The sequence below is a fragment of the Sebastes umbrosus genome, chromosome 22 (assembly GCF_015220745.1).
Source record: "Sebastes umbrosus isolate fSebUmb1 chromosome 22, fSebUmb1.pri, whole genome shotgun sequence".
NCBI lineage: Eukaryota > Metazoa > Chordata > Actinopteri > Perciformes > Sebastidae > Sebastes > Sebastes umbrosus.
In genome coordinates, this window is record NC_051290.1 from 17,238,139 (window position 1) to 17,257,668 (window position 19,530).

General features: G+C 41.5%; 1 protein-coding gene across 1 annotated transcript in view; it reads right to left on the minus strand.

Moving 5' to 3' along the window:
• LOC119482014 (phospholipid-transporting ATPase ABCA1-like) overlaps nt 1-19,530 on the minus strand; it is a 191,122-nt gene that overhangs the window by 43,582 nt on the left and 128,010 nt on the right. The window contains exons 35-41 of the mRNA XM_037759373.1: nt 17,502-17,596; nt 16,992-17,097; nt 13,097-13,171; nt 9,881-10,050; nt 4,592-4,769; nt 3,402-3,517; nt 1,689-1,833 (exon numbers count right to left, since the gene is read on the minus strand). Of these exons, the coding sequence (XP_037615301.1) occupies nt 1,689-1,833; nt 3,402-3,517; nt 4,592-4,769; nt 9,881-10,050; nt 13,097-13,171; nt 16,992-17,097; nt 17,502-17,596 (885 nt within the window). The remainder of the gene's footprint in view (nt 1-1,688; nt 1,834-3,401; nt 3,518-4,591; nt 4,770-9,880; nt 10,051-13,096; nt 13,172-16,991; nt 17,098-17,501; nt 17,597-19,530) is intronic.

A 19,530-nucleotide genomic window follows, 5' to 3' on the forward strand; every position in this document is an offset into this window, starting at 1 on the left:
GTGCTATGCCCAAAAGGGATCTAGATTCACCCTGTGCTTGAAAACAGGGAACAGATTGAAGCCCGTGGCTTCTACTTTTGAGCGACATTGTTTAACTAATGCCACCGCTGAGGAGTCTAAAAACGATGAGACGAAGCTTTGAGACGGTAGAAGTCGCAAAAAAAGGGGAAGACTGGATTGAGCTGTCAGGTGTAGGATCTACCCTGTCTGCCTAACTGGGGCACGCCGGGGCACTGACGCTAGCTATTTTGTGAAGAGTCTGTTCCCGAGAGATATCCGCTCTAAGCAGCGGAAACCTGGAGAGTTGTAACATTTGTTGATTGATGTCGACCCATCAGTTTCTCTTATCGGCGGTGAAATCAAGTCAGATTAGCAGAATTACCATGGACCTCTGTCCCTGTCAAGTCTGAGAGAAACACTATCTCTGTCGCTACTGCCTTGGACAAGAGAAGAGCGCAATAAATCCGTCCCTTTACACCGCCAGTGGGCAACATGCTGTCCATTAAATTATTACCAATGGCACCCTTTATGAGTAATATGCCCCTCTAACTCCGTATCAATAAATAAAGTGAACGCAGAGACGACAAAATGCCAGACAATGACAGACAGACAATGCCAGCCGAAAAACACAAATTGATAATGAATGTTGGTGGTAATGGAATCACAATGCAAATGAGGCAGCCTCGTTAGGAGACGGGAAACATCCCATGCCATAGCCGAGCGCTGGCGCCAGAGAAAACATCAAGTCGGAGGCAGGCGTGTCGGCGGAGGCAAAGTCTCCGAGACAACATTACGCTCAGTCTGAAGTGTCGGATCAGAGCCGTGGGAGACATTCTGATGAAGCGTCAGATGGATAAGCAGCTTGTCAGAGAGTGGAACGACATTCTGTCTGTTGACAAGGAATGATGATGATCAGCGCCAGGCTAAAAATGTGAAGTGAACAAAAAAAAAATCCAAAAGTGGATGATGTATGCTAATTGTGCAAATGACAATTACGTCTACAAATCAAATTACAAGAGGAGACCAAGAGACGTAGATCATTTTCTCAATCATCACAACCTGTGAGGCCCCGTGGTCCTATTGAGAGCTCCGGCTGTGACACAAATTGTATAGTCAGAATAGGCCAATTTCTCTTGTTTTTTAATGAAATGTCTCTTAAATTCTAATCAAAAGTAAAATGACTGACAGTCAACATCCCTCTCCCTCACTCTTCCTAAGCTCTCCATTACTTATGCAGGTCTTTTTGGTGTCTTTGTCTTTTGATTCCCCCGAGACTAGAAGCAGCTTGCAGTTAAAATGAGCACTTGCTGAAAGATGGATGAGGAAAGTTCTCCGAAGACCCGATTCCCACCAAACGATTAAACATTAAAAAGAATAGGGAAAATAACTCCTTTGAAAAATCCTTGAGAGGACAAAGGAAATATATTAAAAGTTATACCAGGTGGGTACTCACTTCACTTCACCCACATGCGTATGGAAGCTTCGAAAAACACTGAGTGTTTATCTATGATTTAAGTCAATTATCCATCCACTGCTATATAGCTTCCAAATATATTTTGTATGCAGCTATGGGAGCCTGGATGCCTGCTGCTTCACAGGAAGTCTTCCACTGGGCTCAAAATGTGCATATATGTATGCGAGTCTCATCTTTTCCAGAAAATGTGTGTTTGTGTGTGGCCGCCACTTACATCATCATCAAAGAGCTCCATGACAAAGGTCGCTATGCTGCCGTTAATACCAATGAAGAGGTTGATGCAGGTCAGCACCACGTAGGCTGTGCTGGGCACGCTGAAGATGAAGGAGGCGGGGTACATCATGGGGGTGATGGACCACCTACAGAACACAACACACCGTCACATGAACAGACTACTGTACAGACAGAGTCAAAATAAAAAAAAGCACTTAGCCTGAGGATTAACACTCATTAAACCCAACACAAGATTTTTATGTGGCAGCGGTGGCCAATTTCATGTTCGCAGAATTTACGCCATTTCCAATTCATAAATGCAGATTACCAGTCAGTTGTACCGTTTCCTGGCATCACCCAGCAGCCTCTTCCGATCATTTGCATGTTCAGTAAGTGACCCATAAAACACTGCTGCCGAACAATAAATGCCACCCACACTTGGCCCGCAGTAGTTCAAGTTCAGTATTAGAGGTAGTGGAAGCAAGGTTTTGCTCACTGAAGTAAACAACAGTTCAATATCTCAAATTGCATTTTATGAATGAGTTCAGAAGGATTATGGGCACGCAGGCTGAAATAGAAAAAGAGATCTAATGGACCACAACATTTGAAGTGTTTAAGAATGGTTCATCTGTAGGTGTACAGTGTTTAAAGGTCAGCCTCCAAATCTCTTTGATTTGGCTTCTACTTTTTTGAAATGCGACCCATTACTGTATGCTTCGTGATATGACTGATCGTGTTGGGTGTTCTACATGTAACACCTCATCGACATATTGATTTTCGTTGGCTTTCCCTTGGGAACTCAGACGGACAATGATGCAACAGCCGGTACATTGCACATTTTGCCTGGAATAGTGCATAGTAGCAGTTACCCCTACATTTTAGGAAAGTGGGCCAATATCTCAAAACTATAGATGATGTACTCCAAAGATCTAATTTTGTCAACCAAGAACATGTTACCCCTTATTCCTGTTCAGGCTGTTCTCATACACGAAAATATCTACAAAAGTAATCATGAACCAGGAAGTATAAAAAGCAACAAACGCAACATAGAGAGGATGTCGGGGTGGATAGGTGGGTCAAAAAACACCAGACTTTCTCCCAGGAGACCGATGTTTGTACCCCATGTGAAACCAGGTCAACGTTCATTTATTTGACACGTAACTTCTGTACGTAACTTACGCCACTTCCGGAGATATTTTAAACCAAACCACGATGATTTCCTAAACCTAACTAAGTCGTTTTGTTGCCTAAATCTAACCAAGTTGTTTCCTGTAAAGACAGAAGTTTATTTTGAAAAGACTGTTTGTATGGAACGAGCTTAAACTGACATGCGTTGCTGGACATTCGTAGGAAAACATACATGAACAATTAGGAATAACTTTTCTTAAGATATCAAACAAACCGTTGTATGAGGATACGTTGGCCTGTTAAAATATGATAATTTCTTCCTATGTACATTTGTTAATTTCATTAAATAGACTACGTGTGGTCACCTTGTAGCCTTCATGAAGTGCTCAAACTAGCGGACGCAGAATAGAATATACAGTATTTGTGATGTTGTTGAAAAGTGTGGAGAAAAGGGCTATCTAAGAAGTATCTAAGTGAGTAAGGAACAATCCGTCCTATCCAAACCTGCTATCACTCATAAACTGACTGAAAATCAAACTTTCGAGAGCAAATTGAAGGTTGTATTGGAAGTTTTTAATTTACTTACCCATACAAAAGAAGCAGCAGAATCAAAGCAGGCAGGTTAGGAGGTGAAACGTAGGCTTTTTGTTGGAAGCAGAGGAAGATCACGATCACAATCAAGCATGGGATGAAGTAGTTACACTGTCAGAAAAAAAAAAAAACAAGTAAAGAAAAAAAATAAGCAGCTAGAAGTAGAGGCCAGAGCATTATTAAGAAGTTGCTTTTCGAGGCATTAGTGATGACATAAAATAGTGGCCTTTAACATTTTTATTATATAATTATGCACTCAAATACACCCCCCTTTAATTTCTAATGAATTCACTGAATAACAGACCCGTCTGATTCTCTTGTGTTTGAGGCAAGTGGTTGCTCAATGACACATTGAACTCTACAATGATTTTAGACATTTTTCAGGGAAAGAGACAAATATTTATTCAGTATTTGTTGAAATCCAGTCAATATCAAAAGAAGACTGGAAAAAAAATGCTTTTACTTGTAGGTGTAATATTCCCTTTGGGTGCAGAGCTCTTTTAAAACATTTCCACTGGTGAATAAATGACGTAGTATAGATAAAATAAATAGTATCAATATACATAGATGCATATTTATTTACAGTTCACAGAAAAACTTTACGCTGACATACTTTCCAACCTGGATTCCCTGTTGATAGAGTATGTATACTAATGCAGAGAGCTTCAGGCTAGAATCACTAGACTGGCTCCTTAGGTACATTTGTCTTCCACTCAGACAGCATTTATCCACCATAATGATGAGCGTCCCGACGCCATTTCTGCACCTGATAAAATGTTTGCTTCCATAACGCCTCAGGGAAACTGTCGAGAAGCCTGTTGAGTGTAACCAGCGGGGGCAGCCCGTGTCAATAATTACGCCTCAACCAATAACTGTTGCTCCGGGGAAGCTTTTTTCCCAGAAGTCAGCAGTGTCAAAGCAACATTATCAATTACAGTGGATGCTTTTTTTTTTTTTTAACATACAGCCTTAGGTGGATAAAAATCTTCAGGATAGTACAGTAGATTATCAAACTAGGGTAAAGTAAGGCCTACGGCACTGGAACCGGAGTGGGATGAGTCACGGTAACAAGCATGTCTTATAGTTTTTACCTAGGTTTTTATTCAGCGTGTAAATAAGTGTCAATGCTAAGATGCTACCATCAATTAAGAGGTGATACAGCAGCCTGATGGAGCCGGTGCTTACCATGTCCCAGGCAAAATTGGCCAACCAGTAGACAGCTGGGTTTACTCCGCTGACAAATTGCAGATGCTTGGCTTTGTTCACCCTCTCTTGGATGAGGAAGAGGACAAAGCTGGCAGGGATGAAGGACATGGCAAAGATAACGCAGATGGACACCACCACGTCAGTTGAGGTTGTGGCCCTGTGATTGAATAGAGCAAAGCAAACAGGAAGTTGACCGGAGAGCTATTAGTGTGTACCAGGACACTGGAAAAAAGAAACACCACAACAAGAGCGGAGATTAAGCTTTGTCCGTGAAACTCTGTACAAAATGTTTAATTTCTGTGACGTACATGATGTGTTTCTTGCCTCTGAAAATGTCCTTTTTGAAGTGAGCAAAACATTGTCACAAAGAAGTAAATGACTGCATTGCAACACAGGTTAATTGGATGGTCATACTGTTTCCATATGTGCGAAAATATGTAAGCCCTTACCTCAGGGTACTGTAAGGATCAAAGTGTCCACATGAATTGGAATATGAGATATCTTTATGAAATAGAGAACTTTAACTCAATTGAAATCTAAATTAAATGGTCTCATGCTTTCAATGAAAGTGATTAAAGCTCTAGTGTGATATTCGCTGCATTTTAATGTATTTCAGAGGGAATACCAGGTCGCTTCATCTTCAATTTCAGTGGGCGCTAGTTATCGCTGTACACCACAGCATTCACATTTACTTCCTTTGCCAAAAAAATATTAATAACTACCACACTGGCGTCAGTGGAAATGATAGAAACGGTTACAGATGGCGGAAACAGGCCTGTGGTTTGTTCTCTTGTTATCAGGAAATGAGACAGATGACACTTAAATAATGTTGAAGCAGCATTTGGCTCATTTCCTGTAAGAAAATAAACATTACTTTGCAATGTTAGGACACATTTAAACACATATTTGTTACACCTACAGAAATAATCTTTATAACTAATGTTTCAAGCCTGTGTTAGTATTGATGACTTCATCAGATATTAGCCTTACATACATTAATGGAAAGCACTGACAATGCTGTTTGTATGTAATAAAAAAGCTTTTAAAGGTCATTAGCCTTCTGAAACCATGATCGGCCTTTATGCTACCTTCAAATCGTAGCTTCTCTTGGATCCTTGGGAAACCAGTCAACAGGTAAATATAAAAGAGTAGTGCATTTTAAAATCTTGACCAGATTTCCAGTTTCCATTCAATTATCAAGCGAATTCTTTGCAGACTTTTGAAAAGTCGCAAAAAAAGAAATGTGAATTAGGCGCATCACCCATCAACTGGTTTGGAACGAATACACTTGTACGTAGTTTTGTCAGAAGTTGGCGCTATAGGCTTGCATGGCTTACATAGTAAACTAGAAGACGTAGAGGTTGCAAATAAAACAAGTCGGCTCAGCCATTTAACCGTCTACGAGAGAATATCGGAGAGAGGTCTTCAGGAATTTGTTTCAATTGGACAAGTTTTAATTGTTCTTTCATGTTAGGTAGTATTGGCCAAGTTTCATAATGTCTGGAGACGAAGATAAGCATTTGCACGTTATGGGAATATCCAAGAGGACACCGACAGCGGAAACAGATTATCAGTCGTGTGAGTTAAATGTTCGCTACGTCAGAATATATTCGGCAGAATATTCCATAACCCATTTAGCGCATCATCTCTTTTTCATAGACCCAGAACACGCTGGAGAGATTATACATCTCGTCTGGCCTGGGAACGCCTCGGGGTCCTCCAGGAAGAGATGGAAAACGTTGCTGGGGAGAGGGACGTCCCTGCTAATCCTGTCGCCCTCGAGACCCGGCCCCGGATAAGCAGAAGAAAATGGATGGATGGATGGATGGATGTCTTTTTCAACAAAGGCATAAACAACTTTTTTTGCAATTGAGAAGTTTTATCGTGTTTTGCCGCGTCCATACAGCTTTTCTAATTCTACTTCAAAATGTGAATAAAAATATGTGAATGGAGACACGGCTACAGTCTCCTTCTTTCACGTTAGAAACAAATTGTCCCTTTCTCCTCCAAGACTTTGACCTTTGTTTCACTGTCGTATATCTTCATTTCTGCCATCCTAGCTTTGAGTGTGTCCTCCGTTGTGTCTGCCCAATTAGCATCGGATGACACTGTGGTGTATTCTTTAAACCCCCCCCCACCCCCCACACTGTCACCCTCACCCTCGGCCCGCAATAATCTCTCACATGATTTCCTGCTGTGTAATTAGCATATTAAATAAGTTACCCTGTGTGGCTACATGGCTGCATTTATCATCGCCAACCAGACGCAATTAGAACATATAAATATGAAATCATTTACCGCGGTGGGTGCCAGCCCACACTTCAACAGGTTTCAAGGGCCGTGTGCTCTGGTTGGGTGGGGAGATAATGTAGGGGACAACGCTGTGAATGATCTACCCTGAATGTTTGAAGCTGGCTAATTGCTGTGAAGAAGAGGACAAGCAATCTGCTAATTAACTAATAATGGAGGAGCGAGAAAGATGAGCAGTGGGAGTACAGCTTCGCCAGATCTATTGCTTTCCTTTAGATTTTTTTAATGACGAGGGCTGCAGGGCTCAGCCTTAAATGTTAAAGTGTAGTGGGGGGGCTGAAAGCATGAGATAATTATCAAACCTGAAGCTCCTGGCACAACATTCGGGTTGTCATTTATATTATGTAGACAATGTAGAGAACCATTTCAATTTTGGTAGAAGCATATTACAATTAATTCAGCAGCTCAACCGTATATGATTTTTAAATGGCATATTTTTGCAGATGGCGTGCACAAATCAGAAACAATGTTAATTTGCTGAGTGTAACCAAATGACACATCAAATTCAACAGGGTGGGAGAGCAGAAGTTTTTGTCAGTTGCCAAATTGATATTCCCGAGCAATTAAGAGGTGATACATGTATCTCCATAATAAAAACTGTGCCAAAGTCTGACATTTCCGAAAATGATAGAGCACTGGAAGGTCCTATTTTCTTGCCAATGCAGATGAAGCACACAGATTTCAATAGGTGTATGCATCGCCTTTCTTTCCATCTGCATATGTTCACAATTTGAATGGCTCATGACATCATTTGCATTGAAAGCGCACTAGAGGGGAGTGTCACTTCAAATTAGAAGGTGTGCTGCAATTTTGGTGTCTAAAACCTGGTGAGGGAACAAGTCATTGGTGTCATTGGAGCTATTATCCATAGAACGGCTCTCCGTGACATTAAATAGGTGTCAATTAGAAATATAAATTCAATTTAAGGCTGACTTTCCCTTAAATTTAGGATTGTTTGTACACGACAGGAAACACTTTGAGTCAAGTGGTGGCTTTCTTAGCTCTCTGTAATTCAGGGACTTTACTTTGGCTGTTGGCAAGCAAATTATAGTAGACATCACGACCACAATGACAGCTACCTACAGCAAAAATGTGGGCACTTTACCTTAAATTACACCATTCAACTTTCATATAAATGGCTTTTTGCAGCTCTGAAACCATTGTGTTCATATTTTTCTGTGAATACAAGATAAAATCAAGCACCCTTCCTGTCATGCTCATCACGCAATGTTCCTCCCCTTCAAACGACAATTACTGAATTACTCACACTACAAATGTTCTTAAAGCAGCATTGCGTTTGTTTTGGCCACTTAGGGAAGCAGAACAAGTTGAAAACAACATGCAATCACTTTGTAACGTTGTTATGGCAAATTTCTTAGCAAACACTTTCCTATTTAGACATCTGGTAGTTGCAGAGGAACATTAGCAGAGTTCTGTTTCTCCCTTTAGCTTAGTTTTGTTCCTCACCAACTTCTGTAAAAAAGATCTGAGTGTAGCTGCTAGATGTTGGACTTTCTTCACTAGCTAGTCATTAACTCTGTCGGTAGTTGCAGGGCATGTAGCGTAGAGGTGCTACTGCTGAAAAAATGGGGTTGGTATGAGTATAATTTGCGGGTCTTAAAAAACAAAACAATAAGCTTTAAGGCTGAGAGGAACTGCAGAGTAGGGTGACAATTCTTTATGGGCTTACCATTTTTCACATTATCATTTGATCCATTGTTCATATGAACTATATTGAAGCAACCTAATTCCATAGTGCTTAGTCATCTGCTAAAAGTCTGCCCTTCTTTCCCCCACCATTCTTGTCTGCAACCTGCACACTTATTCAACAATGAAGAAGTGTCCAAGCTTATCTGGAAATCATAGTTCATAAATTGTAGTCGTCACACTCTGCACAGAGAGGTGGAGAGGAAAAGAGGCTCATCCTGAATCTACCGTAGGCAGGCCGTCGTAATTATCTCCTAACCCTGGCGCAGTCTCCCCCCTCTAACTCAGGGCTGTCGTCAGCACCTGATCACTACATAAATACCTGAGTGAGGATTGGGGCTCGAGCGACTGGAATAAAACTGCTACTATATGGTGATTGGTAGCAGCCACTGGATTGCCTTTATAATGTCAGGAGTTGTGGTTATGGCGCCGTACGGCAATTTGCTGCAGAGGGATGTATTCCAACTTCTTTCCATTAAAAGCGTTGATCACAATCTCTGAACAGACTTAAATGCATAATATAATACACCAGCTCACAAAAACTGGTCAAAATCTCAAAACAAAACAGTACACACAGAGCAGTTAGATCCATATGTTGTGATTTAGCACGTCATTAATCTCTGACTCTCGTGGGGAGCGGCTCTGCTGCTATCCCTGGGATAAAGCGGGAGAAAAATATGGTACATCCTCATAAGGGGCTCCCATGGGCCTCCAAATCTGTGCATACTCACACAAATCCCCCATCTATCTATCTGTCTTACGCTTTCTATTGTATTGTCTCTTACTCATCTGTTCTTCCTTTGTCTATGCTGTCTCCGCTTTTCTTTCTCCCACTCCATTGCTCTGTCCCTCTCACTCTGCTTTATCTCTCTGCAGCTCCCCAGCCACCATCAGTCTCTCTCCTCTGCATCTCATGATGCATTGTCAGAAAATTCAAAAATCCTGTCTTCCAGCAAGAGGAAAATGTAGAAAAGTGCAGATGCAGTTTTCTAAAATAATTGCAGCATGCACTGTAAACAATATAGAACGTTTCTTTAACATGCTTAGATCCTCAGCACCCTGTGCACATGTGTTATCCATATAGATTTGAAACGTAAAGTTGTTCCATGCTGGCTTTTTATGTCAACTACCTTGGCTACATTTATAAACAACACTGTTTTACATTTAAGACGCCACGACACTCCCTACGCTATTTTCTCTGACCTGGAAGCTACCCTTTAACCCCTTTTATTTCTCGGTCTGATGACTCACATGGCCACGTAGGAGAGCTGCGCTTTGGTGAGGTTGAGCGGGTGATTGGACACGGAGACGCCATACCGGCGGGGGTCCTGTCCTGCTGGCAGATTTCCTCTCAGGATGGCGTTGTTGGCCACACTGAGGAAGGACGCCATGCCGTGCCATGCCTGGTTGTAGAACCACACCTGCCGAGGTGGAGACAAGCATTAGCGTGGAGAACAGCATGCGCCGTTGGGGCTTTGCAGTTGCTTTTCAGATGTCTCCTAGCAACTACAGCTGGCACCGATTCATTCGGACAAATAATGAAGAAAGATTTAACAAGGAGGTTATGAAAGGAGAGACATTTCAAAAAAAGATATATTCTGAGATTATGATTTATTTTTCAAAAAGGTTACCAACACATTTTGCACTTGTCCCGTCCTGTCCCATTTTTAGCACCACTGAATCGCAACATAAGCTGGGTTGTTACAATCAGCTGTTGTTAAAGCCTCTTAAGAGCTGTATACCACCATTAAAGATAACAGAAAGTGTGCAGAAACCCTTAGAAAACGCATTGCCAGTGACAAGTTGCTGTTGTCATTTGAAGATGCACCAAGGGTCTTGTGCATTCTTGTGCAATAGAACAGTATTGTGTTGCTGTTGGGCTGCTGTGCATGGTCCCATATCTTTTCTTATTCTGTATTTTTGTGCGTGTACATCTTTGTATCTCTCACTCTAATCGTCACAAGACCCAATCGATTTTTGTCCACTTAGTGCACAAAAGAGGCTCTGAGGAGAGAGGGGTCAAATAATCTCTCAAACAGTTTTTTGGGGCAGCGTACTGATCTTTAAGAATAAGCAACAGAGCTGACAAACAATTCTTTTTCATTTAACTGAAGATAAAAAGGCCTGCAATGAATGCCAAAATCCCGATGTGGCGTAGCATGCTGGCTGCAAAGACACAGTAAAAAACATTTTTGCACACTTTCTTTTTAATGTAAGTGATTCTCTGAGTCTGTGGCTGCCGGGGTGTAGAAGAAAAAAGAATGGATGAAAGAGAGTGGGAGTGGGAGAGGACTCCCCGCTGGTAGTGCAGCGCTAATTAAGAGTGTATGGTGGTTGAGTGTCAGCCCAACATAACACTGCATCACAGACAAGGATATGGAGTACACACACAGATGTGCACGCACACGCATGCTCCTGTCTATTTCTCTCCCTGTTCTCGCTGTATCTCAGATACACACATCCAGCAAAATTTATATTATTTCCACTATTATACTTTCTTCAGCGTGTAGTTTCTGAAAGGTTCTGCTGCTCAAAAAATCATTTGATGTATTCAAGATAAGTAGAGAGTAAAGAGCATACGCTTGTCTGCTAAATGCTTGAGGATGGTATAGAGTACAGTATGATGGCAAGCCACATTTGCATTTCCACTTCTGAAACTACTTCTAACATCGACTTGTTTTGGGGAGGAGCAAAACTCTAGTCTCAGAATGAGATATGTAAGCTAGTTTGTACTCAACATTGAAAAAAAAAATGTAGTCCAGTGGTGGAAAGGAACTAAATCTCAAGTACTGTAATGTAAAATAATTGAGCAGAGGTGTCCACTACTATTATTTGACATCTATAGTTACTCTTCAGATTAAGATTTTATATAAAACAATCATGTGATACTTGCAATTTTAAAAAATGCAATCCATTGTTAAAGACTAAACCAGTGGTTCCCAACCTGTTGGGTTATAGACAAGTTAAAAGAAATGAATACAGATTAGTGTATGTGGGTGTGTGTACTCCTTCAGTCATGCCCCTTTAGATTTGTTTTGTGATGCTTAAGGTTGTGAACCACTGCAGTAAACTACTTAACTGTATATAAAGTAGTTAAACCTAGATCCATCTTGACCAGCTACAACCGTAAAATGCTGCTCTAACATTGATGCATCAGTAGGAACAATCTTATAAAGTCATATATAACAATATATCAGACACAAGAGACAATATCTTGTGCTGATAATACTTCTGTACCTTTACTTAAGTAGGAATTTGAACATAGGACTTCCACTTCTAATGGAGTGTTATCAGATTGTTGTATTGGTAGAGGATCTGTGTACTTCTTCCACCAATGATGTAGTCAACTTATACTACACACTAAGCTTTGAGGCTGAATTTTAGGTTATTGCACACCTTTTTTACATTTTCTGCAAAGGGTGAGGACATAGTATTTGCATTAATAGACTAAACCATTGTGCCATTTCCTAACTTTATAGCAATCTACTCATAATCCAAGGTATCATTATTAACCCCTCCCCTGCTGACGCTACAAAAATGTTCATTAGGAATTAAGGCTGTCAAAGTTAATGAGATAATAACGCTTAACGCAAAAATAACGCGTCAATGCAAATTAGTTTCAACGCCACTGATTTCTTTAATGCATTGACGCAACTTGCAATTTTGAGTTTGTAAGTTGAAAACCTAAGGAATCCATCGGTACCGACCATGTCATACTGGCTTGTCGGAAAGTTGGTTAAATAACGCTCCAAACTTGTGCCAAATTTTGGCGAGGAAAAGCTGTCATGGCCATTTTGAAAGGGGTCCCTTGACCTTTACAGACATGCCAACTTTATGATAATCACATGCAGTTTTGGGGCATAGTCAAGTCAGCACACTGACACACTGACAGCTGTTGTTGCCTGTTGGGCTGCAGTTTGCCATGTTATGATTTGAGCATATTTTCTATGCTAATGCAGTACCTGTGAGGGTTTCTGGACAATATTTGTCATTGTTTTGTGTTGTTAATTAATTTCCAATAATATATATACATACATTTGCATAAAGCAAACAAATTTGTCCACTCCCATGTTGATAAGAGCACTAAATACTTGACAAACCTCCCTATAAGGTACATTTTGAACGGAAAAAGTGTAATTAATTTGCGTTTAATCGTGATTACCTATGTACCATCATCGATTAATCGTGATTAAATATTTTAATCGATTGACAGCACTATTAGGAAATCATAGTGTCATAATTTATAATGAAGTAAATTAAACATATAAAAAGGGCAGTAGACCAGTGTAAGGTGGGTTTGCACCTTCACTGTCTCTGCCTATGTCCTGTTTCTCCTCACCACTAACGTTCCTCCCCAATAATCCGAACTGAACCTGCTTAAGTTCACCTCAGATGTCATAAAACTGTCATATCATTGGATCAAATGAAGCAGCGGAGCAAAGAGGCACACAGCAGTCAATACAATACCTTTACGTTGTCCCTGGTTCCCAGCTTCTTCAGCAGCGTCTCAGCATTCTGGAAGATCTGATCAGTCACATTATCCTGATGAAGATGAGGAAAACAAGACCAAAAAAAAAACTAAGTTGGAGACTTAATTGGATACACTTGGACAAACACCACTGCTCTTTGAAATGCAAAACATGAGGCGGAGGGAGACAATAATTAAGACTTCCGGGGAGCACTTGGGTGTGCTGAGCCACTTCTTTCCCACAGAGTTGGGAAAAATGTGTCCCCCGTTTATTTCGGCGGCTTGCGAGTTTCTTCCTCTTTTGACGTTCCTGTTTTATTACACACTGTAGGGTGAAATAATTAAAATAAATTCTCCAAGTGTTCATATATAGATAGAAATGAAAATAACAGCATAACAAGTATTTTCCACAGAGTACAAAGCGCCTGCTAGGTAGTGGAGAGATGAAAATGGCGGAGAGAGGGGGGAGGATACTGGACAGGTTGCATTAAAAGTCTGCTCTCATGTTTCATGTGAAATGAGCCTTGGGATGAGGGCTTGAGATGACAGGCGTGCGATTTCCAAAGTGTCATGTTGATACCGTGCTGTTCAGCCCGACTATAAGAGCACTGAGCACATTACACGTGTGATATAAATGCAAATGGGCCTCCTTGTTGGACCCTGCCTTCATAGGGGGGAGAGTGGATGTGGCATGGAGTGAGGAGAGGTTGGTGGAGGAAAAGTGCGGGTGACGTCTGGGGAGAGAGGTGGGGGGGGGACAAAATAAGAGGAGAGAAATCAAGAAAGACATCCCAAGAATGCAGGAGTGTGCTCAGGTGGAAGTGTTTGTCTGCTCTGAGAGAGACAGAGAAAAGAGAGAGAGGGAGAGAGAGAGAGAGAGGGAGTGGAAAGGAATAGACACAGAAGATATCTCAAGCCCCCGCGACAGTTACCTAAGGACAAGGGACTGAGGGGATCACTTTTGTTGTCACTTTTTCAATCCCACAATCCTTCACTCAGCCAATCCTACACCACATTGTGACATTCTCAGACATTTGGAAAGATTTAAAAAATGTATTCAGGGCTTATTCATTTTTATTTTGCCCTGCTATATATCCAGTCTGCTCCTTTGGCATAGCAAAATGTTTATCATTTCAGTAACGCAGCATGAACTTTTCATCCATATCCATATCACCGCGTGAAAGAGGAGGGAACAAAAAAAAAAAAAACATCCCCCCCCCCATCTACGCTGACAGGAGTGTTTGTGTTAAATAACATCACCTCTGTTCCAAGACATTACATATTCATAAACCTGGGCGCGGAACAAGACTCCTACTCTTGTCCGTAATGCTTCCTCCAGCAAAAGCAAAGGGAATCTCGTGTTTTTTACTTCGCCCCGGTTTTCGTCGTGCCAACCAGCAACGGGCGGCGCCATTAGGCGGCCTTACTGAGGATTAGCGGCGGCTGAAACGAGATGAGAAGTGGGCCAGCAGCTGCCTGGCTGGGTCTAATCCTTGACAAACTCCTCCCCGCTCAAGGACAATGACAAGGCTGGTTTGGCCAGCAGACCTGCCCGCGCCACGGCTAACGACACAGCAATAAAGCCGCTCGAGTGTGTGGCGACTTTCTTGGCTTGTATTCCAAAGTGGCCCGCACAGTTCAGTGGTCAAGTGCTCTGTGTGACAGAGTGGTCATATGGTCTGTGGGACAGTGTGTTAATATGTGTCTGTGTGTGTATTGAGAACTTGCCAGGAAGGTGTTCACGGTTTGTTAAATTAGGAGCTTATTTCACAGAATAATGTAAATGATAAAAAAAAAAATGTTGTTTGAGAAGGTTACAAAACATTTCAGGGAAGAGTAGTGACATTAATACTATCTGCATAGCACACTGTGCCATTTTTCAGCTTAATTATACAATTTCCAGCACACGGGCTTTCTTGTTCTTCTCGTTCCCGTCACCTCTTGCAAAACTGAAGCCTATTTCTACCTGCTAGACACAGGAAATGCAATTAAACAGAAATATCAGAGCCCACTTCCCAGCCTGCGCAGGTGGCTCAGGGTGCAAAAAACACGCTACTTCCCGTTACCGTCTCTCATCACAATGCCTGCCGAGCAGAAGAGAGCCAGACATTTCCCAAGGACGGTGTAGCACTTTAATAACACGGGATACAGAGCCGGGCTGGCTAATGCCCGGCCATTAGGGTTACATCACCGCTGCCGCACGAATTAAAGTCACATTAGCGTCGAGATCCGGGAGACAGAGAAGGGAGCCTGGGTAGGGGATGAGACCGGAGACGCCTGAGGGCAAAGCAATGTGCTGATCTCAAAGTAGTTTGAGCGTCCAAAAAATTTGAAATGTTAATGAGAGACCGTGTGTGCAGGAGAGAGATACAAGGAGGGGACAAGTGAGGTGGTATGTAAGAAGAAGAAACACTACCTGAGTAAAAGTGTATGAATGTATGTACATGAATTAAATTAAAGGGAGTGGAAGTAGATGAAGAGCTAAATAGACGTGAGAGGAAAAAGGTTTGCAGGCTTGTGTGTGTTCCTGTCGAGTGAAGACCAGGATTCCTCGATGTATTCAAAGCAATGCACAGACAATCATAGCCTGTTGCCATGGACACTCAACAGAATGGATTTGAAGAATCTAACCCTCCTCTCGTTTTTGCTTTCACTCTTCTTTCCCAATCGTTCAAGAATACAGCGGGGTCCAAAAGTCCCTCACGAATAACATCACCTGTATCCAGGATACAAAGCTAACTGGACAAAGAACGCCGTGCTCCAATTAGGAGCGGCTCACTCGAAAAAGACGACGGCAAACTGCAGCCTTGACAGGAGAAAAGCAGTTTCTGAACCACTTCTTCAGTCACAAAACTAGTATGAACATTTAGTGTTGGAGAAAGAGTAACAGAACGACCAACTGACGTCGCCATACCTAGATGTAGATGCCGTTAGCATGGCTCAGACACTAAAATCTAAATTAAAATGTAAAAACTTGGTATTAAAAAAGTTGCATTATCTTGTTTGAGAGACAATATTAGTCTAAAATGTGGATTTGTTTTTGATATATGAAACTCAAGAACTTTTGTGAGTGGTTTCAGACAATATAGACAGCCGATTAGACTGTTGTCAGGCTATTAAATAGGCGTTATCAATCACTATACGCCCCATAGATGTGGGTCAATAGGGGCTTACTACACCCACTACTAGGTTTTATCATCTAGTAGGTATAAAGAAGGTATAAAAGAACATGACAGTGACCTCTAGCAACCGTAGTAATTATGACAGGAGCAGAAGATGAAGTCAGGCGCTGTAGTATAGGCAGTGTGTAATTCCATAAGGGGTTGAGGATGAGGACGATGGAAGGGGACCGGAGTTTGCATCCCATGTGAAACCAACAACGTGTAGTCTTCTTTGTGTTCGTAGTTATTTTAACCCAAAACACAATGTTTTTCCCTAAACTTAACTGTTTTTTGTTGCCTAAACCTAAAGAAGTTGTAGCTTTATTGTCTAAACCTAAAGAGGCTGTAGTTTTATTTCCTAAACCTAAAGAAGCCTTTTTGTGTCTTCAAAAATGACGTTTCATTCAGTTTTACATGTTAGAATGTGTTCCTTTTAAATTTCACTTTCACTTTTACAACGTAGTAGGCTCCTATTGACCAACAACTGTGGGGCTTATAGCGACTGATAACGCCTACAGTATTTAATAGCCCAACAACAGTCGAATCGGGTGATAAAGGAGCCATTACTTTAAAAAAGCCCACATTTATAGATCAGCACACTGGTGGTTTGAGGGGAAGTGTTTTCATTCTTGATTTTACACCTCTGTGTTGTAGATAAACAAGTTCTATTCAAATAATGCTGTGGTATCAACAGGTTTGATATGTGAATGCAAATATTTATTCCAGTACATACCTGAGATGAACTGAATAGGTCTTTTAGATCCCTGAATGCAGCTTCGATCGCTGCCTCGGTCAGACGGACCTGGGAGTTGACCGCTCCGACGGAGATGCCTCCGTACCTGGAGTGGCAGAAAAAAAGCAGAACGAGATTGAGGTTCAAGTGGAGGTAAGAGCATGCGAGTAATATCAAGGAGATTTTTTTTACACTTGCTCTATAAAGCTTCACAAACACACAGAAACACCTGAGATACAGACATACAGGGAGAGCAGATATTACAGTGAAAATGTGGACATCAACAAACATGACCAGGTAGTAATTTGTCTCTCTTTGTGTAAAAAAAAAAAATCCCAGCCCAAAGCCAAAGTGCCTGAGGAAAGCCACTACTCTCTAAAGTGCTACAAGATACATGAATGCACTGTGATACCCTGACTTTTAAAAAAAACAAAACTTAAATGCTGCAGCATATTCAAAAAACTCTGGAGAAACGTTGACATTCACAGCATTCACACTGACATGCATTACCTTGTTTTACCCGAGTGTTCAAAAGTCTTGACCAAAAAGTCCGTCACGTTCCGTCCCGTTAAATCCAACAATGTGTCGGTTGTGTTCTGGATCCTCTGTTAAAAAGAGAGAGAAAAGAAAAAAGTTGAAATATTAGCACTCAAAAAATAAACACTACTGGTTTGCCAATAGCCTTGAGCTAAAACGTGGATAATTGATTTTTTTGTGGGGGCACTTGGGGCCAGCACAACAAGCCGTAAATACAACACTGACATAATATCACCTTAGCAAAGAGTTGCATATTTATTAGGTCTGAACGGTTTTGAAAAAAATATATAATGGGATTATTTTTGACTGATATTGCAATTGAAAAACATGTTAAAATGATTATGGTGTGATTTTTGCGAGGATCTGTAACAGCGCTAACATTTACACATCCAGCATGTTGAGCAACATTGGAATTAATTTGGAGTCATGTTTCTGGCCACCTGATGAATGCAACTCCTGTCTCCTTTAAGACCTCTTTTGGTTTCTGCCAACTCCTGGGAAGTGACGACATAAATCACTGCTCAGTGCGTGTGCTTGTATGCGATTTTGGACGCAGCCTAAGTCAAGTCATCCAATGTTAATACAAGGATTTTGTTTAGAGCAAGTTAAGTTTAAGATGCAAAAAATCCTTTCATGCAAACGAGGTGCAGCACTTTTTTCATTTTACTTATGGAAAGCATATACAACTTTTGCATGTACTGTTGCACTTAACTGTGCCTGTGTGTAGTGTAGCGTCAGGAGCAGAGAGGCTGACCGCAGACAGACTCCTGCAGGTCCGACTGCTCAGCCACCCATAAAAACCCATCCAGCAGTGGCGGAAAATCAACAAAACTTAAGAGCAAGAACATTTTGGAGGTGATATCTGTTCACAGCACCGTGGACCACATCCTCTCGACCCTTATCATAATAGTCAATTAAGCCTGGCTATGGGAAGCCTGGCTGAAATCGAGACCCCCAGCCAAAGCTGCGAAAGCTGTGTCTAATGTCAAAGAACCCTAATTAGATGCCCTTCTGTGGATAAATGGGTACATTCAAACATCCAATTAAGGGAGGGTGCGACACACCACCATGAATGCTCTCCACGATGCCGAGACTGATACTTCCCAGTACACACACACACACTCCCGCCGACATCAAGCTGCTTTAGCTTCGCTTATTTAAAGAGGTAACACTATGCTAATTAGCGGAGTGATCCTTGATAAAAGTGCAATTGAGACCCCCGACTGCAATGCAATTTTACCGACGTACCCCCTAGTTACTCTGGTTATCTACCCTTCTGTACTAACAGCTTGATGTGCTAGCCTTGGATACTCATGGTGTGTTGTTTAATCTGTTACCTTTGTGCTTATATACCCATTCTTTATCATTGTTAACATACAGTAGATGTCTATAAAGGAGTGGATGTCCATGTATCAGACTGTTCTCTTTGCATCTCTTTCATTCCTTTAGAGATAAATCTTTGGTTGGGTTTCACAGTACATGGCAGTGCCATTCCATTGGGTATAGAAGTAGCAATAAAGTGAAGAGGAGATGAGGATGTGTTTGGGTAAAACGAGGAGGAGAAGAATAAGGAGAGATTAGAAGCCGGATTAAAATAGGATAAATAATAACGCAGAGCAGGAGCGGATAGAGGATAGGAACATAAGTTAAAAAATTGGAGAAGCGAGCACAAGAAAACGGAGGAGGAGGAGAACTCGAATCGCGAGGCAAAGAACAAACAGAAGGAGAAAGCAGAGGAGGAAGAGGACCCATCTGGCTTATGAATCAGAGATAAGGAGGACGAACGGCACAGCCACCTCGGCTTATCTCTGAACAAACATGCTTCTCTTTCGGAAAAAGCCACAGGAACTCGGAGACAAACAAAACCAAAAAATGCGAGCTTTTACACTCCACTGTGTGTACAATGAGTTTAGGCACGAGCATACAGTCAGTGTGGGTCTAATTATTTTGGCCTTGGTCCATATCCCCCATCAAAAAGACTGAAATGGGAACATTACGTGAT